We start from the raw sequence: 20,974 nt of genomic DNA, 5'->3' as shown, positions 1-20,974 counted from the left end.
TCTGCCAAGTTCAGGTTTCACTATCCCTGACGTTTCAGTGGAGCAGTCTTGGCCCTTTTGAGGGTTCCTACAGCCCGGCGTGTTGACCCCGGAGTTTGGGGAACTGAAACCCTGTTACTGGCTTGCAAAGAACCCCGGTTTCCCTGAGCTCTGCTTTGGAAAGCCCTTCCAAAACACCAGCCCAGAGGTGGGCAGGGGGAATCCCGAGTCTGGGAGGGGAACCCACTCCAGTGCGTCCGAGAGGACCCCAGGGTGGGCCAAAGCCCTGATCTGAGGGGAGCGGTACCAGGGAGCACAGCCTGGTTCACTAGCCTCGAATGGGCACTTTCTTTAAATCCTCAACCGAGGACATTTTTGCATCTAACTTCAGATAGAGCAGGAAAGGAAGAGAGGGGAAAAGAGAGAGACAGCAACTGGTTGCCACCCACGTGACCCCTACTGGGGCCAGGGACAAACTGCAACCGAGGTACATGCTCTTAGCAGAAACCGAACCCGGGACTCTGGTCCACGGGCCAACATCTAACCGCTGAGCCAGACCACCCAGGGCTTCGATGGGCACTTTTCAATTCTCCTAAATATGTATTCGTTTTAAGGTATTTGGGGGAGGGAAACCCTTTGCATATCAAACAGTTATTTCAGAGCTTAAAAAGTGAGTTGATTGCCCTGACCAGTTTGGCTCAGTGGTTAGAGCCTTGGCCCGTGGACCAAAGAGTTGTGGGTTCGATTCCGGTCAAGGGCACGTACCTCAGTTGCAGTGCGGTCCCTGGCCCTGGTCAGGGTCATGTGGGAGGCAGCCAGTTGATGTGTCTCTCTCTCTCCCGCTGTCTGAAGATAAATGGAAAAATATCCTCGGGTGAGGATTTAAAAAAAAAAAGTGAGTTGATTGAATGACAGTTGTTAAATAAACTAGCTTTTTGTTGTTAATCCTCACCTGAGGATAATTTTCCACTGATTTAGTTTTATAGAGACAGTGGGGGGGGGGGAGGAAAAAGCATCGATGTGAGAGACTCATCACTTTGTTGCCCTTCTGCAAGACCCCAGCTGGGGACTGAGCCTGCAACCGAGGTTCGAGGTTCGTGCCCTTGGTCGGAGTCTGCTCTGCCCTACCTGCTGAGCCAAACCGGACCCGGCTACACTAGCTCTTTAGAGTGCAGAATCCCAAAGGCAGCATGTAGATGACTCGAACCTGGGAAATGTTCTGTCCATCCAGGCGAGGGAAGGGGTGGGAGAGAACGGCCCGCCCCAGCGGGAGGACACCTGTGCTCAAGGGATGCTGTGTGGGGACAAAACGTAGCCACTTCCAGCTGCTCCCGGTCCTGACTATGAAGGGACCCGAGCACAGGAAGGAGCCTCCAGTACGTCCAGAGGCAGGTGCATGCAGGCCCGGAGCAGCCCAGGGCAGGTGCCATGTGAGGCTGGGGTTTTGTCTTTGTTGGATTTAATTTATCTTTATTGCGGAAAGTGTCAGACGGCCGACCTCTTTCTCCCCCTTGACACCGGCCTCCCTCCTCCCTCCTCCCTCCTCCCTCCCCCTGAAGCTGAAGTTGGCTTGGTCATTCCCCACCTGGTGTGGTCTCCACACTTGAAGGACTGCCTAGCCCCTACCCTAAAGACCAGGGCATAGGTGTGTCCTCACTTTAGTCAAGGTGCCATGGACCCACCCTACAGCCCAGGAGTGCTGAGGTCTGAGAGCCGACAGACATGGGTGGAATGAGCAACACCCCAGGAAATCTCTCCTGGGTCCTGCAGGTGCCTGACGCCCATGTGGCAGGGCCCGTCGGGCTGCTGGGGAGAAGGGTGAGCAGAGATCAGAGGGTGAGGCTTTCTCGGGCCAGAAGGAGCCCTCCCTTCGCGAGCACCGTCAGCCCGCCCAGGAAGCAGGGGTCAGAGCCCCTCGGGAGGGAAGGCGCCCAGGAGGGCAGCCCCTCCCCGGACCAGAACCCACTTCCTACTTCACCACACTCGGGGAGGCGGCAGGGAAGACTGGGCCCGGCCTGCTCCCTCCGCCCTCTGCTCAGGGAGGTTGGTCTGGTAGCCTGGCCTGGGTGCTCCCGCGGCAGGATGGAGGACGAGGAAGGTCCCGAGTGCGGCAAAGCGGACTTTGTGCTTTTGGACCAAGTGACCATGGAAGACTTCATGGAGAACCTGAAGCTCAGGTGGGCCCAGGGCCCTGACCCCTCCCTGTCCCCGGTGGGGGGCTGCGGACACGGACACCGTCTGGGGTCTGGGCTGCTGCAGGGGTTGGGCGGGCAGGCAGGACGTCTCTCCAGGGCAGGGTGGCAGACTCCCCAGACCTCTGCCTCCCACACACCGATGCTCTTGCCCTTTCTACCCTGCACCCAAACCGGCACCCAGACGGGTGGACACCCCATTTCCCACATGGCCCAGCAGAGCCCTGGGTGCTCTTGGGGAAGCAGGAAGCTGAATGCATCTCGGGGGGCTTGTGGGTGCTGCAGGGCACAGCGGGTAGAGTGACATGGGCCGAGTTCAGTGGAGGAGGGCAGAGGGCAGGGAGGAGCCAGGCTGCCCGGCAACTGGGGGGCTGTCAGGAGTGAGCTCACCCCTGGGCAGCCAGGGGGAGCAGAAGGCAACCACTGAGCAGACTGTTGGACAGAAACAAGCCGTTTTGTAGGGGGCGCTGAGCTGAGCAGGACTGTACCTCATTCATACAAACCGGCTCATGAGACGGTGTCACACACACCTTCATCCTGACCCACACTGAGCCCAGGCCACTCAGCGGGCACAGAGAGTGTCTCGGAGCAGGTCTGGGTGGCAGTTGAGAGGGGTAGCCAGGGGACTCCCTCGTCAGGCAGCTGCGGAAGAGGAACCTGATGTGCCAGGGGAAAGGCAGTTCCCAGACACCCGGGGAGCAGGTTCGCCAGCGCTCCTCTGGGGGAGGCAGGCGCCCCCATGGGCGACCCAGCTCCCGAAGGGAAGGGGTGAAAAGTCAGGATACGCTGGAGGAAGGGGCAGCTGCTACCCCCAGACTCCCTCCCGGCACCCTGCCTCTGGGTGGGGCTGGGCGGGGTCCCCTTCTGCCACCAGGTCCCCGCCTAGGCCCTGAGACCGGAAACAGCCGAGGCCCCGCCCCTGCCTGCCAGCCCCTCCCGGTCTGGCTTCCACCCGCCCTGCCTGCTGGCTCTGCCTGGCCCAGTGTGCCCTGGGCCAGTCGGCCCCTTCAGAAAATAGGACCCCGCAGACAGTAGTGTGGACCCCAACACTGCGCCGTGCTGGGGTGGACTCCGGGCAGACTCAAGGCCATGGCCCCTCTTCTCCGAGCTAGCCCCAGGGTGGGCAGGGCCCAGGAGCGGGGTGTGCACCCAGGCGGGCGCCCAGTGCTGAGGAGGGCCCTGCCTGTGCCAGGTTCCAGAAGGGCCGCATCTACACCTACATTGGCGAGGTGCTGGTGTCCGTGAACCCCTACCAGGAGCTGCCCCTCTACGGGCCCGAGGCCATCGCCAGGTACCAGGGCCGCGAGCTGTACGAGCGGCCGCCCCACCTGTACGCCGTGGCCAACGCTGCCTATAGGGCGATGAAGCGGAGGTCCAGGGACACCTGCATTGTTATCTCAGGTACCCGCCGGGGCCACATCTTCGTTTCTGAGCGATGGGAGGTGATTGGAGTACCCCAGGTGAGGGAGCCACAGGGAGCCGGCCCAGGGGGAGGGGCCTCTCATGCTGCCTGTCCATCTGTCTGGCAGGGGAGAGCGGGGCCGGGAAGACGGAAGCCAGCAAACACATCATGCAGTACATCGCAGCTGTCACCAACCCCAGCCAGAGGGCCGAGGTGGAGAGGTGAGGGCAGGCCCGTCTGGGCAGGGACTGACAGCAGGGGGCACCACTGAGCCCAGGGCGTCTGTCAGGAAGGTGCCAGGGCCCCACCAAGAACCTCAACCAGGCGAGGGGAGGCCCAGGGACCCCGGCCACAGGAGGGGAGGAGCACGGTGCATCCGGCCTGCAGACGGCCTGGGCTCCTCTCGGGGGCCTGGGATGATGAGCCAGGTGTCAGGCTTAGGCTGGGAACAGGAAGTCAGGCTGGCCTGCTGCTCACCAGCCTTGTGGGGGCGGCTTCCTGTGCGGAACCTTTTCTTCCTGTGGACATGAGGTGCCGTGCAGCTTGGGGGACAGTCGAGCTGAGCCCAGGTGGCCAGCAGCTGCCCCTGCAGCTGGGCAGAAGCGGAGAAGCTGGAGCATCAGACGCAGGTCCTCACTGCAGACTACGGCTAATGGGGGTGGGAGGTGACCCCACCTGGCACAGGTCCTGGTGGCCTCTCCAGGTGTCTCAGGGTGAAGAGCCACCCAAGCCTACAAGGGGAATCACAGGGCACGGCTCAGACTGGGACGCTGGACGGGTGCACCCCCATTGGAGGTCTGTGCATCAGAGCCCACCCTACGCCCCGTGCAGGGTCAAGGATGTGCTGCTCAAGTCCACCTGCGTGCTGGAGGCCTTCGGGAACGCCCGCACCAACCGCAACCACAACTCCAGCCGCTTCGGCAAGTACATGGACGTCAACTTCGACTTCAAAGGAGACCCTGTGGGGGGGCACATCCACAGCTACTTGCTGGAAAAGGTGGGTCGCACAGGCCCCCCCTCCCAGGCCCGAGGCCCTGTCCCAGGTTCACAGGGTGGGGCTCCCTCTGGCCAGGTCAGCCACTCCATACCTGCTCTGCCCTGGGGCTCTGGGGCCTCTCCCCTGGGGCCCCCTCCGCCCAGGCACAGGTCCAGCTTCCCCTCTCTCCTCAGTCTCGGGTCCTCAAGCAGCACGTGGGTGAAAGGAATTTCCACGCCTTCTATCAGGTGAGCCCAGGCAGGTAGGTGGGGACACCAGGGCAGTCCATCCCCCCTCCCCACCCCATGCCCATGGGGTGGGGACTCCCGGGCCACAGGCACATCCACACCGTGGCGTTGACGTGGGTGGTGTCCGCACCATCCTGACTCCCTGAGCACATGTGGTATACAACCACACCTGAGCACTGAGGGGGTCTCTGTACTCACGCGGTGTCTACACCACTGAGCACCAGTAGGGGTTCTCAGGGTTTGTTCAGTGTCTACACTGTCTGACGCTGAGTGGGTTTTTCCCAAACCCTGTTGGCATCTACACCATGTCTAACCACGGAAGTGGGTTGTCTCTGCACTCAGCAGTGTCACAGCACCCGAGCTCCCATGGTCGGATGGTTGAAGCCTGAAGGGCAGTCTGTGCACCTGCACCTGTGCGGGGCTGATGCGAGGCCTGTCCTGCAGGTGCTGCGAGGCTGCGAGGAGGCAGAGCTTCGAGAGCTGCACCTGCAGAGAAACCCCGCCATGTACAACTTCACCCGCCAGGGCGCAGGGCTCAGTGTAAGTGGGGCCCTGCGCATTTGGGACCCCCATGCTCTGGGTGCTGCAGTCAGTGGCTCAGCAGGGCCTGGGGTGGTGGGACTGTCAGGGCCCTGGTTCAACAGGTGTTCGGTGCGGAGAAATGGGGCACAGTCGGGGCAGGTGCAGCGCGTGAGCTTGCGCGGGCGTGCTGGGCCCCTTCTCCCCCAGTCCTCGGACAGCGAGGAGAGGAGCCACCACCAGGCTGTGAGGGCGGCCATGCAGGTGATCGGCTTCAGCGCCGAGGAGATGAGCTCTGTGCACCGGATCCTGGCGGCCATCCTGCACCTGGTGAGCCTGGCGGAAGGGCTGGGGGCCGCCTCCCACGCGCTGTCCTCAGCCAGCCCTGGGGAGGAGACTGGCCTCTGACAACCTAGCCATGTAGCTGCCCCTTCTCCCTCGCGGAGCCCAGCTGCTCCTGAGGGCTCCCTCAGACGGGCCCTGAGCCACGGGCTCAGTGTGCCCAGCGTGGGGCTGGTCAGCTGCAAGCAGCTGGTCAGTGTCTGGTAGACGAGCCCACACTCCGCAGCAAGGGCTGTCCAGTGAGTGAGCTGAGCATGTGCAGACCTGTCCCTTGCTTCTGCCGTCTCAGCTGTGCGGCTTTGGGCAGGTTGCTCTGGCCTCTGGGCCTGCACTCTCCGCGGCAGCAGGGGGCGCACAGCCCACTGCTCCACTGACACTCGGCCAGAAGCCTCGGGGAAGCTCACCCACATCTCTGGCTGTGTCCCGGCCATTCCATCCCCTCCCTGGGGCAGAGATGTGCGGGCTCTTCTGGGACATGGAGCCGAATCCCCCCATTCCCCGTCACCAGGGAAATATCGAGTTTGTGGAGAGGGAGGAGGGGCGCCTGGCTGTGGCTGAAGAGGTGCTGGTGGACCACGTGGCGGAGCTGACGGCCACGCCCCGGGAGCTGGTGCTGCGCTGCCTGTTGGCGCGGACGGTCGCCTCCGGGGGCAGGGAAGTCATCGAGAAGGGCCACACCGCAGCCGAGGCCAGCTATGCCCGGGACGCCTGTGCCAAGGTACTGTGGGGACAAGCGGGGTGGGGAGGAACCCAGGAGGCCTTCCTGGAGAAGGCGAGGCCAGAGGCAGCCGGGCTCTCCCCAGGCGGTGTACCAGCGGCTGTTTGAGTGGGTGGTGAACCGGATCAACAGCGTCATGGAACCCCGGGGCCGGGACCCCCGGCGGGACGGCAAGGATACAGTCATTGGCGTGTTGGACATCTACGGCTTTGAAGTGTTCCCTGTCAACAGGTGGGCAGCACAGCTCTGACCCCCGTCCTCTAGGGCCCCCTCAGTCCTGGGGAGCTTGACCGGCTGGGGAGCAGGGTGTCTGCTGTCTGTCCCGGCTGGTCCCTGACCCCAGGGTCTTATCCAAACTGCCTCGGCAGTGCCCCCCGTTCAGGGCGCCGGGAAGACGAAATCACAAGCTCACTTCTCTGCTCCATGGGCACATGTGCTAGAGGGGTGGCCAGGGGTAAAGGAGGGGCCCAGCCCAGGAGAGGCACCCCCAGCGAGGCCACAGGGTCGGCACCCCACAAGACAGCTGGCAGGGCTGCCGGGCGAGGCCCGTGCGGCAGCGGCGTGACGCGGGCGGGCCCTCTCCCAGCTTCGAGCAGTTCTGCATCAACTATTGCAACGAGAAGCTGCAGCAGCTGTTCATCCAGCTCATCCTGAAGCAGGAGCAGGAGGAGTACCAGCGGGAGGGCATCGCCTGGCAGAGCGTGAGCCCGCCTCCGGGACTGGCTGGGAGGCGGCGCGGCCCGGGGGCAGGCCGGCAGGCCGCAGCCACCCGCTCGCTCCCCGCAGGTGGACTACTTCAACAACGCCACCATCGTGGAGCTGGTGGAGCAGCCCCACCGGGGCATCCTGGCCGTGCTGGACGAGGCCTGCAGCACCGCGGGCACCATCACCGACCGCATCTTCCTGCAGACCCTGGACACACACCACCGCCACCACCCCCACTACACCAGCCGCCAGGTGCCCCACCCCGCCCTCGCGCCCCACCAGCACCACGCCGCCCGTCCCAGCTGTGGCCCTGCCTCCTCTGCAGGACTGTCCACCCTGTGCCTTGACCCCAGCTGTCCCCCCTTCAGCTCTGCCCCACAGACAAGACCATGGAGTTTGGCCGAGACTTCCGGATCAAGCACTATGCAGGGGACGTCACGTAAGGCCCCCCACTGCACCTCTATCCTCCCTTCTGCCCCCTCCTTTTTAAAGACCCATAAAATACGCCCTTTGCCCGGCCGGTGTGGCTCATGGTTGGGCGTCGATCATGCACTGAGAGGTCACCCATTCGAGTCCCAGTCGGGGCACATTCCCAGGTTGTGAGCCTGGTCCCCAGTGGGGGGCATGCGGGAGGGGGCCAATCAGTGTTCTCGCTCATTGATGTTTCTATCTCTCCCTCTCCCTTCCTCTCTCTCTAAAATTAAAAAATATACATTAAAAACAAACACCCTTCCCCATGGGGCTTTTAAGACAGCAGCCCTGAGCCCTGGCCACATCCTAGAACCCCCGGGGGCTTTCGGCAGCACCCACGCCTGGGCCACCCCAGGCACAGCCAGGGTACCTGTCACACGACGAGCGAGGAACAGCGCAGCGCCAAGGGCAGAGGCCAGAGCCCAGAGCCTGTGTGTCTAAAGCACCTGGTCCTCAGGCCATACAGAGTGTCCTCCAGAAATCCCCATGATGGTGACGATGATTAACCTGTCGCTCACCTCATCCCGCACTGGGTTTGAGGTGACTCACAGCGGCACATGTCTCAAGTGACCCTCACTAGGAGAACCAGACTGGACAAAGCAGCCAAATGTCCAGTCTGGGCACAGCTTGGGGCTGCCACCCGGCCAAGACTGTGGCCCTGAGCGTCCTCGCAGCCAAAGGACAGGACAAGGAGCCTGGGGCTCTCAGTGCCGCAGGGTTAAAGCAGACCACGACCAAGGCTCCTGTTGTGATGCAGTTGCTGATGTCAGGACACTGTTCTGAGCGTGTGACATACACTGAGGCACAGAGAGGTTCAGTCACTCATCCCAGGTCACACAGCACGCGTGCTCCAGAACAGGACTCAGGGCTCAGGTCTAGAGCCACGAGAGAGGTTTCCAGGGGAGGGAGAGGCAGTCCCTCACGCCCAGCCTGTCCTCACAGGTACTCGGTGCAGGGTTTCATCGACAAGAACAGAGACGCCCTCTTTCAGGACTTCAAGCGGCTGCTCTACAGCAGGTGAGCAGCCCGGCGCTCGGGCTGGCTGGGCCCCCGGGCCTGGGCCCCGCCCGACACTGGGAGGCTCCGGCTTATGAATGGCCGAGCTGGGTGGGGGCTGCCTCCTGAGGGTGGCTTGGCATGCGGCCTGTGTCCACAGCTCAGACCCCACCCTGCGGGCCATGTGGCCTGACGGGCAGCAGGACATCACAGAAGTGACCAAACGCCCCCTGACGGCCGGCACGCTCTTCAGGAACTCCATGGTGGCCCTGGTGGAAAACCTGGCCTCCAAGGTACCAGCCCAGCCCGACCCACCCTGGACCCTTCCAGACCCTCTGTAGCTGGGTGTCAGGTCGGGCCCCCACCTGCCTCTGTGCATCATGGGGAGGGATTGTTTCTTCCTCTCTTCTGTGAGCCCCCTCGACAGGAGGGCCCAGCTCAGGGTGAGGTCCTGGGGCCAGGCGGTGACCGGCCTCCCGAGCATCCCTGTCCCCCAGGAGCCCTTCTACGTGCGCTGCGTCAAGCCCAACCAAGACAAGGTGGCTGGGCGCTGGGACGATGGCCACTGCCGCCACCAGGTCGCGTACCTGGGTCTGCTGGAGAACGTGCGGGTCCGCAGGGCCGGCTTCGCCTCCCGCCAGCCGTACCCGCGGTTCCTGCTCAGGTGCGACCATCTGCCCCATTCCTGGTGGACCCAGGGCCTGGGCGGTGCGATCTGTTGGGGGCTGGAGGGGCTTGGGTGGGTGTAGGTGGGGCTGAGGTGTGAGTGGCATGTGGGGGAAGGGCGGATGGGGGTCCGGCCCCACCACCCTCCCCTCCCCAGAGCCCAGCACCCACTGCCCGTCCTGTGGTGGCAGGTACAAGATGACCTGTGAGTACACGTGGCCCAACCACCTGCTGGCCTCGGACCAGGAGGCTGTGAGCGCTCTCCTGGAGCAGCACGGGCTGCAGGGGGATGTGGCCTTTGGCCACAGCAAGCTCTTCATCCGCTCGCCCCAGACACTGGTCACCCTGGAGCAGAGCCGGGCGCGCCTCATCCCCATCATAGTGCTGCTGCTGCAGAAGGTGCTGTGGTGGCGCCCCCTGGGGGTGGGGGGATGGTGTGTCCCCTGGGGGTGGGGTGGGGGGACGGTGTGCCCCCTGGGGGTGGGGGACGGTGTGCCCCCTGGGAGTGGGGTGGGGGACGGTGAGCATCACAGGGGTGACGGTGGGGGGATGGTGTGCACTGTGGGGATGGGGTGGGGCGGGGCGGGGGGCCTGCACCTGCTGGCCCACAGGCACTTCCAAACCTCGGCCTCCCAGCTGGCTTCAGGAAGCCAACCACAATTGAAACTGACTTAAGCAAAAACTGTGAGGTCACCTCGGTCTTGTGGCCGCCAGCGTAAGCCCAGGTGGACACAGGTGCTCAAAACAAGATTTTCAGAAGCCTGGCTTCCTTTCTTCCTTCCTTTTCTTCTATTTATTCTGAAAGATTTCAGACCTAGAGGAAGTGTGTGAAATGGTGAACTGAATTCCCACACTCCTGCCCGGCACCCACCACCTCCCCTCTGACCACACCTCTGTGCATGGACGTCCACACCTTATCCCCATTATTCTGAAGCAGATCACTTCATTTATAATCATTTCAGTGTTTTTTCCCAGAGGACAATCATTTTTCCACCTCTCGCCATAGCGTTTTGCTTTTAATGTTTCGAACCTACTGAAAAGCTGAAAGATGCGTACACGGATTGCTAGTCCCCGGGACTGCTAGGCCGTGCGCACCCCACCCTGGGTCTGGCTCCCTTCTCTTCACACACACACACACACACACACACACACACGCAGATACTTGTACGTGTACAGATTTGCCTTCTTCCTGAACCATACAAAGCAATGCCGCCCTAAGTAGGTCAGCACGTGCTGGGGACGAGGACATTCACCTTCATGGCCACAGTGACACTGAAGAACTCGCACACTGTCTGAGGGTCTGAGGTGGGGCCACGTCACTCACGGCGTCCTGTAGAAGCCCAGAATCCCCTCGACACTGGCACAGGGCACACAGCGAACCCCTCTGCCGCCACCTCGAATACAGAGGCGTTGTTTCTAAGACTAAGACACCGCACTGTTACCAGAAACGAACAGGATTTAGAAAGGTCACGCTGACATGCACCTCCATGTCCACTTCCCCCACCATCTCCCCTCTGTTCCGTTCCGCTGGACACCGAAATCCACCCGACAGTGCTTAAGTCTGTTTTAATCTGTGGTCTGCTGGGCTGCCCGCCTTGCGGGGTCTGTGGTCTGGGATTTGATGGTTGCAGTCTTGGGGTGCATCTAGGGGTCTCCTGGGAGTGGGAGGGTAGGTCTGGACCAGGTCAGATTCCAGGTGGACAGTTGGCAATTACACCTCATAGGTGGGGAATGGGCTTTGTTTGCCTCTACACCCCTTTCTCCCTGGGGGGTACCTGGAGTCCCTAGCTGTGTGTGTGTTGGGAGGGGGGGTGTCTCTGCTTAAAAGGCCTAGATCAGGTGAGCAGCTCTTTCCCAAGAGTTGGGCAGAGGCTGGGGTAGGGCCAGATGTAAGTGGTTCCTGGGAGCCAGGAGCAGGTGACCGGGCGGAGCAGAGGGCTCCCCGGGGCGGAGCAGAGAAAGGGGCTCCCTCCCGGGCCGGTGGGGTCGTGGCGAGCGGGGCGGGGCCTGGCAGGGCCTGAGCCGTCTCCTGCCCACCCCCAGGCCTGGCGGGGCACACTGGCGCGGTGGCGCTGCCGCCGACTGCGGGCCGTCTACACCATCATGCGCTGGTTCCGGAGGCACAAGGTGCGCGCTCACCTGGAGGAGATGCACCGGCGGTTCCAGGCCGCGCGGCAGCCCCCGCTCTACGGCCGCGACCTGGTGTGGCCCCCACCCCCGGCGGTGCTGCAGCCTTTCCAGGACGCCTGCCACGCGCTCTTCTGCAGGTGCGGCCCTCGGCTGCCTCGCTCTTTCCAACGCGGCTGTGCCCGCGGGACCCCTGGACTCAGTCGTCCGAGCCCCGCGCTGCCGGCTGGAGGCGGCGGGAAGGCACAGCTGCACAGCTGCCCGCGCCCCACGGCTGAGCAGAGCCCTGCGTCCTGCACCTGCCCCGTGCTGGGCATTCCGAGGGGCAGCAGCCTCAGGCTCCTCACTTGAGGCCTGCAGGGGAGAGCGGTGGACCAGGGCCAGGAGGGGGAACTCTGCCTCTGGGTCCGGCTTTGGAGGCTGAGCAGTTGTTGTCCGGGAGGGGCCCAGAGTGACCAGAATGCTTAGGGGTGACAGGGACACGCAGGGCGTCCAGTACCAGGCTGAGGGCTTGGCCTCCTGCGGGAAGGGGTGCGGGAGGCAGGACCAGGCTGGGGAAGTGTGGGGCTGCACAGGCCCATGAACACCGGTTCCTCTCCAGGTGGCGGGCCCGGCAGCTGGTGAAGAACATCCCCCCTTCAGACATGGCCCAGATCAAGGCCAAGGTGGCGGCCATGGGGGCCCTGCAGGAGCTGCGGCAGGCCTGGGGCTGCCAGCGAGCCTGGATGCGGGACTACCTGTCCTCTGTGAGCACCGGGCGGGTGCCCAGGGAGGGCTCCAGCCGAGACCTTGCTGTGTTCTCCCCTGGACCTGGCTGCCCCTCTGTCCTCTGTCCCTCTGTCCTCTGGGCCCCTCTGTCCTCTGTCCCTCTATCCTCTGGGCCCCTCTGTCCTCTGTCCATCTGTCCTCTGGGCCCCTCTGCCCTCTGTCCTCTGGGCCCGCCCCTCTGTCCATCTGTCCTCTGGGCCCCTCTGTCCTCTGTCCATCTGTCCTCTGGGCCCGCCCCCTGTCCATCTGTCCTCTGGGCCCGCCCCTCTGTCCATCTGTCCTCTGGGCCCGCCCTCTGTCCATCTGTCCTCTGGGGCCCTCTGTCCATCTGTCCTCTGGGCCCGCCCCTCTGCCCTCTGTCCATCTGTCCTCTGGGCCCCTCTGCCCTCTGTCCATCTGTCCTCTGGGCCCGCCCCTCTGCCCTCTGTCCATCTGTCCTCTGGGCCCGCCCCTCTGTCCATCTGTCCTCTGGGCCCCTCTGCCCTCTGTCCATCTGTCCTCTGGGCCCGCCCCTCTGCCCTCTGTCCATCTGTCCTCTGGGCCCGCCCCTCTGCCCTCTGTCCCTGCCCTTTGCCTCTGATGTTTAAGTGTCTCCCCCAGAACCAGCTGGCCTGGGCTTTACTGAGCGCCCCTCCTCCTACACCTGCTCCCACTGCCTCTCCCCTCCCCCATTCTAAGGCCAACCCCCCGTTCTCAGGTACAGTCCAACCCCTGTCCTCAGACATAGCCCCCACCCGTTCTGAAGCACAGCCCCACACCCCCACTGGGCACCCAGCCATGGCCCCCTGTGGGCGGCACTGTTGATGGCCCTGGCCCGGTCTTCAGGAGATGAGGGCCCGGGGCCTGGGGTTTGCCCAAATGAGCGTCGGCGCAGAGGGGCCTGGTCCCCACCGGCTGCTGCCTTCTCAGCACCTGTCCAGGCCTGGCCTAAGGAGCAGGGCCAGTGGGCCAGTGTGGAGGGCAGAGATGTGCCGCCTAGGGCCCGAGGCTGCGGGGTCTGCGCCGGGCCCTCGGGACTCTGGTGGGGGCCGGCAGAGGTGCAGGCTCGCCGCACGCGGTTTCCCGAGGTGGGGGCGAGCTGTGACACCCACCCAGAGCTGCTCTCCGCTGAGCACGGTCCTAAGACCCCGTCCCAAGCAGCCCCCCATCTGTGCTCAGGCCACGGACAACCCGACCGCCTCTGGCCTGTTCGCTCAGCGCCTGAAGACGCTTCGGGACAAGGACGGCTTCGGGGCCGTGCTCTTCTCCAGCCACGTGCGCAAGGTGAGCAGGGGCCGGCCCAGGCCTCAGGGCTGCTGCTGACCCAGCAGGGAGACACAGGGTGGGGCTTAGGAGGTGCCTGGGTGGCAAGTGACCCCAAGCGCACCCACAGGTGAACCGTTTCAACAAGAGCCGGGACCGCGCACTCCTGCTCACTGACCGGCACCTGTACAAGCTGGAGCCCAGCCGGCAGTACCGAGTGATGCGGTCTGTGCCCCTGGACTCGGTGAGCCTGGGGGTGGGGAGCAGCACCCCGGGCCCCTCCTCTCCCGCCTGCCTGGGTTGGCTGGAACTTTCTAGAACGGTCTCAGCTCAGGATGGCCCACCACCCTCAACAGCCCCCTCCCCACTCCTCTACTCTGGCCCCCAGGTGGGCCCTCTGCCCACACCTGTGCCAGCTGGGTGATCCCCCACCAGAACCTTGGGGCCCCACTCCACCCAGTTCTGTAGCTCACTGGCCCCTGGAACCCCAGCTCCTGTTCCCACAGGGCAAGGGTTAGCCCCAGGCAGGTAACGGCAGGGTTCCTATGACAGTCCGAGGGGTGCAGGCGTCTGGTCTGGAGCCCCGACCAGCATGGCTAAGTAGAAGGAATGGAAGGGACAGAGGCTGAAAGGTCAGCTCCTCAGTCCCACCCACACCGGCAGGGGCTCGAGCCGTGAGGGGGAAGGGGGGCCAACGGAACAGCCTGGGGCTCCGGAGGCTGGGTCCTGGCCGGCCACCCACCCCTGACTCTGTCTCCCCCAAGGTGACTGGACTGAGCGTGACCAGCGGGCGGGACCAGCTGGTGGTGCTGCATGCGAGGGGCCAGGACGACCTGGTGGTGTGTCTGCACCGCTCGAGGCCGCCGCTGGACAACCGCGTCGGGGAGCTGGTGGGCGTGCTGGCCGCGCACTGCCAGGGGTGAGTGGGCGGGCGGCTCTGGGTCTGTGGGGCCTGCCCACCTGCCCACCTGCCTGTCCACACCAACCTGTGTCCTGTCCGATTCAGGGAGGGCCGCCCCCTGGAGGTGCGTGTGTCTGACTGCATCCCCCTGAGCCAGCGTGGCGCCCGGCGCCTGGTGTCCGTGGAGCCCAGGCCAGAGCAGCCCGAGCCTGACTTCCGCTGCGGCCGCGGCACCTTCACCCTGCTGTGGCCCAGCCGCTGAGCCTGCCGGTTCCTCTGTCCAGGCACAGCAGGGCCTCGATGGGGGACAGCTGCTCCGTCCCCTCCCACCCCCCTGGCCCTGGGCAATAAAGGATGCTGCGCCTGCCACGTGGACTTGTGTCTGTGGGTGGGCGTCCCTGCCTGCTTGACCAGTGTCACCCCAGCCGCCTCTGCCTACCCCGTGGGGTCACCCACACTGGAGGAGGAGGCCTGGGACCCAGTCTGGTGGGGCCTCAGCCTAGGAACCCCCTGGACATGGAGCCCTAGTCTGAGGGGAACCTTGTCCTTTCTGCCCCCAGCTGCCCCCCCTGCCGTGGGTGTCAGACTGTCCCCAAAGCGTGAACCCTCCCTCCCCCTCCTGTGGGTCCACTGGCCTTGTTCCTACCGGGCCCTGGGAACCCGGCTGGCGCAGCGCCAGGCACAGAGCCACCTGCCAGCCTTCTAGGGGTGCACACTGTCCCAGTCCTGGGAGCCCCGCCTCAGGGGGAGCATCCAGGGCCTCCCGCAGTCGGAGAGCCTGGCCTGCGTCTGGGGGTCTCAGGAAGTCAGTGAGGAAAGTCCAGAGTGGACGTACGCCACCCACTCTGGCCAGCAGAGCCCCTCCCAGCCCCTGGCCCTCTCCTCCACCCACAGGCAGCCCCTCTGCTCTCACATCTGGGGCACCCTAAATTCAGGGGCATCCTTGCTTGGGTGTGCCCTGTTGGTGTGTGTGGGGATCTGCATCTGTCTGCTGTGGCCTGTGGTGTCACTGAAGGGCTCAGACCTCACTGAGGTTTTCCCTCCTCACTGTCCCAGGGCCCGCGGGGTCACCTCCTGCCTCGGGTCCAAGTTCGGCTGCTCCTGCCCTGGGAGAGCGGCTGTCCCTGGGGGGCCAGCCTCTCTCCCGCCCCCCCCCCCCACAGAGCAATCCAGTGTGGATCTGAGCTGCCCCAGACACTGGTGGCCTCGGCCCTTTGCAGATCCGGCAGGTTGCTGTGAGCTGGGCTGTCAGCATCACCCACTTCTTCTATATTTTATTCTTAATGTTTTTTAAATTAACTGTGCAGGGAGAGGTAGAGAGAGAAACATCAATCAGCTGTCTCCTGCATGCCCCCTACTGGGGATCAAGCACGCAACCTGGACATGTGCCCTGACTGGGAATCAGCCATGGGCTGATGCTCAACCCTGAGCCACACCGGCTGGGCAGCATCACCCACTCCTTAAGGAAGCCTAGCCGCTGCCCGGCCGAGACAGGGCTCAGTGAGGGAGCCTGGAGGGGTGCCACACACCACCTGGCATGGGGGGCCTGGCAGTGCTGGTGCCCACCCAGGGCCCAGAGCCAGACACTGTGCAGCCTGCAGAGAGAGGGCCGCAGCCAGGCGGTGCCTCCTGAGACTCTGGGACCCTGAGACCAGTTCCAGGGGTGCTGACCAGCTAGGGAGAGGAAGGTGCTGGACTCCAACTGCGGCTCAGGCGGGTCCCTCACACTCCATGCACACACCACAAACCCTCCTCGGCGGCACTGTGACCGCAAGCCGCTGTCCCAGGTGCTGCGCGTACCTGTTCCCTTGATCCTCCTGCTGCGACAGGTGGGGAGGTGGGAGGCTCAGGGACTTGCAGGGCCCCTGGGTACTGAGTGGGCAGAGGCCGGCACCCGTGTCACACCTGCGCCTGACCGCTGGGCCAGATCGGAGCGCTCACGGACCCACTGATGCTGGTGCTGAGAAGTCAGCCTGAGCCCTGGCCGGCTCGGCCCAGCAGCAGAGTGTTGGCCACTGAGTCGCAGGTTCGGTTCCGGCCAAGGGCATGTACCTCGGTTGCGATTTGTCCCCGGCCCTGGTCTTGTGGGAGGCAACCAGTCGATGTGTCCCTCTCACGTCAATGTTTCTCTCTCCCTCTTTCTCTCCTGCTCTATCTGAAGATAAACAAAAAAAATATCCACAGGTGAGGATTAAAAAATATAGAAAGTCATCATGAAACCCAAGCTGGAGGCCACTGTGTAGTGTCCGTCTGCCCCACCCGCGTTCCGTGGCCTAGGCCAGCGGCCCTCTGTGCCCTTGAGGGGGGCAGGGCCCCAGTGTGGGGCCACCCGTCCCTGCGATTCTGTCTTGCTCCACCTTCCCAAGTCCCGGCACGGTCAACGGCTAGAACGTGGGCCTTCCAGCCGCACACAAGCGCGCAGACCCCTCCAGACAGGGCTGGGGCGGCATCATCCCACAGCCACTCAGGGCCACTGCCAGGGCGGTGGTCACAAGTCGCCATCCACTTGTTTCTGTGATGTGGGAGAGCCTGGGCCGGCACCATGGCATCCACGCACCGGGCCAGACGGAGCTTCTCGGAATGCCGCTTCTCAACAGACAGCGCCGTAGCAAGATCATAAAGGCCCCCGGGCTGTTCAAAACGCACTCCCGTGACTTATTTTTCATTGCAACGGCAGCTGTCGGCCAAGAGGCGATACTCATAAAACTTCTAAACTATGACCTAGTTCAGTAAAGCCGATGAGCACTTGACTGCAATAAAACATCAGACTAGCCCTGGCCGGTTTGGCTCAGCAGTTAGAGCGTCGGCCCGCAGAGCAGAGAGTCCTGGGTTCGACATTCTCTCTCTTCCTCCCTCTCCCTCCTGCTCTATTTGAAGATAAATGCAAAAGTGTCCTCGGGTGAGGATAAAAAAAGTAAAATAAAACATTAGACTACAGTCCAGCCAGTGTGGCTCAGTGGTTGAGCATTGACCCATATACCAAGAGGTCGCCGGTTCGATTCCCGGTCAGGGCACATGCCCAGGTTGTGGGCTCCATCCCCAGTGGGGGGCATGCAGGAGGCGGCCAAACAGTGTTCTCTCTCATCAATGGTTCTATCTTTCCCTCTCCCTTCCTCTCTCTCTAAAACAAAATCAATAAAGAAAACAAAGTTAGCCCTGGCTGGTTTTGCTCAGCGGTTAGAGCATCGGCCTGCAGTCCAGAGAGACCAGGGTTCGGTTCCCGCAAAGGGCATGTATCTCGGTTGCAGTTTGTCCCCGGCCCTGGTTGGTTGTGTGGGTGGCAGCCACTCGATGTGTCCCTTTCACATCGATGTTTTTTCTCTCTCTCTCTTCCTCTCTCTCTCTCCCTCCCACTCTATCTGAACAAAAAATGGAAAAATATCCTCGGGTGAGGATAAAAAAGAAAACAAAGTTAAAAAACAAAACACATTATGCCCTGGCCGGTTTGGCTCAGCAGTTAGAGCGTCGGCCTGCAGTCCAGAGAGACCCGGGTTCGGTTCCCGCTGAGGGCACGTACCTCGGTTCCAGTTTGTCCCCGGCCCTGGTTGGATCATGCGGAAGGCAGCTACTCAATGTGTCCCTTTCACGTAGATGTTTCCCTCTCTCTCCCTCTCTTCCTCTGTCTCCCTCCCACTCTAAAACAACAACAACAAAAAATACAACAAACACGTTAGACTACACGTGGTAGAGCCACTGCTCCCAGTAGCTCTCTGCTGGAGGTCAGGAACGGGGACGCGAGGGCAGAGCTAATGGACAGGGCAGGGCCCACGCTGCTCATGCCAGCAAGGAGCTGAGCTGAAACGGAGGCTGCCTGAGTCTTCTCGGGTCCCCCCCCGGGGCACAGAACCCCTGCCAGGTGCTGGCCCCACCCTGACTGTGCCCTGCCACTCAGCCCCTGAGGGTGCTTGGGGGACCTGGCTGAGGCAGCCCCAAGGTCAGCAGACCCTCTGACTTTCTTTCAAGCTTGTCATTAGAGGTGGGTGGGTCTGTACTGCCCTTCCCCTGCCTTCAGGCCCCCTGGCCTCCCTTCCCGCCTACCTCCCTCAGGGACTGACCACAGTGGGACCACAGGGTCCATGGCAGGAACAGCAGAGCTGCACACCCCACAGCCCAGGGCCCCGGGGCAGCCGTGGGCCCCTCATTTGCAGGAACTTTCCCATGAAGCACAGGCCCCAGTGTCCACACCCGGTCACCATCTTGGATCGGTGGGCACCAGTGTGTCCGTCTCCGAAGCTCTGTGGAGACAGGGGCCTCAGGGGGCAGCCTCACCAGACTCAGCTTCCCTGTTCACTGTCATCATCACCGCCCCCCCCAACACCTAGGCCCACCACCCCGGCCCCAGGGAAGGATAGGTCACCCTGCTCACAGGCACCTAAGGGGAGACGTTTTTTTTTTTAATCACAAGTTGCCAACAGCACTTTATTTTTTCTTTTCGACATCCTGTTCTGCATTTCCTTGGCTCTTTTTGCCCGGGTGCCGAAGAGCCGGGCATTGGCGCGGGCATGCAAAGACTGGCAAGAGCCTTGACGTTCTCTCCGCCCCTGTGATGACCCTGGCTTTCTCCTCTTGTAGACGTTCCGTGTGGGCATGACAGGTCCTATCAGCTGGGCGGCCAACTCGAGTTCCTCGGCAGAACTGTCTTCCTTCTTCGGGGCCGAAGGCTTCCGGGGCAGAGTCGAGCTGGGAGCGGCACCCCTTCAGCCGCTGCACGCTGGCCTCGGGGACTCGGGGGCCTTGTTCCGCCTTCTCGGATCCGGGAGATCCCAGTGGTCCCGGCCACCTTAACTCCTCCAAGCTGAAGCCCCTGCCGGCTCGCACTCGCTGTGGGGCGTCTCGCTATGGGCTGCGCGGTCCGGGCGCAGCGCGCAGAGTGAGGTGGTGGGCTTTAGCTTCCTGGGCCTTGCGTCTGCGGATCTGACGCGCCGGCTGGTTAAACCGCGTGGCAACGTGCCGCTGTAAGTGTCTGTGGAAGTGGGGCTTCAGGATTGCGGCATTTCAGCTGGGTGCCAAGGCTGCTCCCTGGGAGAACGGCCACCGGAAGGAAACTCAGCAGACATTCTTTCTTCATTGTTTTTTCTTTATTGATTTTACAGGGAAAGGGAGAGAGATAGAAACATCGACGAGAGAGAACATCGACTGGCCGCCTCCTGCACGCCCCCCCTGAGGATCGGGCCCACAACCTGGGCATGTGCCCTGACCGGGAATCGAACCGGCGACCTCTTGCTACATGGGTCACACCAGCCAGCCGGGAAGACATTTTAACGTGAAAATGTTCAAACTTGCACAAAGCTGACAGGATCTCACAGAGAAGGCCCTTAAATCCCCAGCCCGGTCCTGGCTGGTGTGGCTCGGGCACCAGAAGGTGGCCCGTTCAATTCCGGGTCGGGCATGTGCTCGGGCTGCAGGCTCGAGACCTGGCAGGACACGCGCAGGAGGCAGCCGATGGATGTTCCGTTCTCGTGTTGATGTTCTCTTCCCTCTCCCTCCCCCTCTAACACTCAATGAAAACATGTTAATCTCCCGCCCACAGCCCACACTGACACTGTCCCTCGTCCCTCCGTCCAGAGCCCGCCCATTCCTCTCCAGAACTGTGTCACTGCACACTTTCCCCAGGTAACTTCACGTCACAGCGCGAGCGAGGGGCCTGCTTACAGGCGTCTCTTTTCTTAAAATATATTTTTATTGATTTTTTAAAGAGGAAGGGAGAGATAAAAACATCCATGTGGCCTGGCTGGTGTGGCTCAGTGGTTGAGCGTCGACCCATGTACCAAGAGGCCGCTGGTTCGATTCCCAGTCAGGGCACATGCCCAGGGTGTGGGCCTGATCCCCAGTGGGGGGCATGCAGGAGGCGGCCAATGATGTTCTCTCTCATTGATGTTTCTGTCTCTCTCTCCCTCTCCCTTCCTCTCTCTCTAAAATCAATAAAGAAAAAAAAAATCGCCCTGGCCGGTTTGGCTCAGCGGTTAGAGCGTTGGCCTGCGGTCCGGAGAGACCCGGGTTCGGTTCCCACTAAGGGCACGTACTTCGGTTGCAGTTTGTCCCCGGCCCTGGTTGGTCGTGCGGGTGGCAGCCACTCGATGTGTCCCTTTCACGTCGATGTTTCTCTCTCTCTCTCTTCCTCTCTCTCCCTCCCACTCTATCTGTACAAAAATTGGAAAAATGTCCTCGGGTGAGGATAAAAAAAAAAAAATCAATGTGAGAGAGAGACATCTATCAGCTGCCTCCTGCACGCCCCCCACTGGGCATCGAGCCCACAACCCGGGCACGCGCCCTGATGGGGAATCCAACCCGGACCTCTCAGTCCATGAGCCCAGGCTCAATCCACTGGGCCACACCAGCGGGCTTGACGTGAAATTTATATTCAGTAACACCTTGGGTCTTAAATATACCATCAGGGACTTCTGGCAAATGTTTCACCGTGTATCCCGCTCCCATGAAGGCATGAGGACCACCATTAACCTGGGGGTAACTACCCCTGGCCTCGCACCACCGTTCTGATCTTGTTCCCCAATGTCACTTTGGCTGGGTTGTTTCCTGTGCACACCAAGTTCAGAGATTGGCCACCAGGGGGCGGGCGGGACGCCGCTGACAGCCAGCCTTTGGTTTCTGAACCTGCACAGCCGGCTGCTGGACGCCTCCTGGCCAGGTGGGCGGCTTGTGCAAACACCTGCAGGGGCACCTCCACCGGAATAACCCAGGTATCTGGAGGTGGTCTGCCCGCT

At 62.5% G+C, this 20,974-nt stretch overlaps 1 protein-coding gene across 1 annotated transcript; it reads left to right on the top strand.

Moving 5' to 3' along the window:
* The first annotated feature begins 1,892 nt into the window (after nucleotides 1-1,892).
* MYO1G (myosin IG) lies at nucleotides 1,893-14,614 on the top strand. The gene is made up of 22 exons (XM_036247148.1): nucleotides 1,893-2,156; nucleotides 3,364-3,572; nucleotides 3,701-3,794; nucleotides 4,405-4,570; nucleotides 4,744-4,797; nucleotides 5,242-5,337; nucleotides 5,527-5,646; nucleotides 6,167-6,376; nucleotides 6,462-6,607; nucleotides 6,963-7,077; nucleotides 7,163-7,333; nucleotides 7,450-7,520; nucleotides 8,495-8,569; nucleotides 8,709-8,841; nucleotides 9,046-9,212; nucleotides 9,406-9,613; nucleotides 11,258-11,481; nucleotides 11,943-12,087; nucleotides 13,268-13,372; nucleotides 13,482-13,595; nucleotides 14,116-14,270; nucleotides 14,358-14,614. The coding sequence occupies exons 1-22, from the start codon at nucleotides 2,062-2,064 to the stop codon at nucleotides 14,512-14,514; spliced, it is 3,030 nt and encodes a 1,009-aa protein (XP_036103041.1). The 5' UTR covers nucleotides 1,893-2,061; the 3' UTR covers nucleotides 14,515-14,614.
* The last annotated feature ends 6,360 nt before the right edge of the window (nucleotides 14,615-20,974 follow it).

This window comes from Molossus molossus, unplaced genomic scaffold (genome assembly GCF_014108415.1).
Source record: "Molossus molossus isolate mMolMol1 unplaced genomic scaffold, mMolMol1.p scaffold_m16_p_7, whole genome shotgun sequence".
Classification (NCBI taxonomy): domain Eukaryota; kingdom Metazoa; phylum Chordata; class Mammalia; order Chiroptera; family Molossidae; genus Molossus; species Molossus molossus.
This window is presented reverse-complemented; position numbering and strand designations above follow the sequence as displayed.

Bases quoted from the DNA above. Each gene is read 5' to 3' on its own strand.
- MYO1G (XM_036247148.1), top strand. From the start codon at position 2,062: ATGGAGGACGAGGAAGGTCCCGAGTGCGGCAAAGCGGACTTTGTGCTT. The intron at 2,157-3,363 runs GTGGGCCCAGGG...TGCCTGTGCCAG, and splicing joins ATGGAGAACCTGAAGCTCAG to GTTCCAGAAGGGCCGCATCT. The intron at 4,571-4,743 runs GTGGGTCGCACA...CTCTCTCCTCAG, and splicing joins ACAGCTACTTGCTGGAAAAG to TCTCGGGTCCTCAAGCAGCA.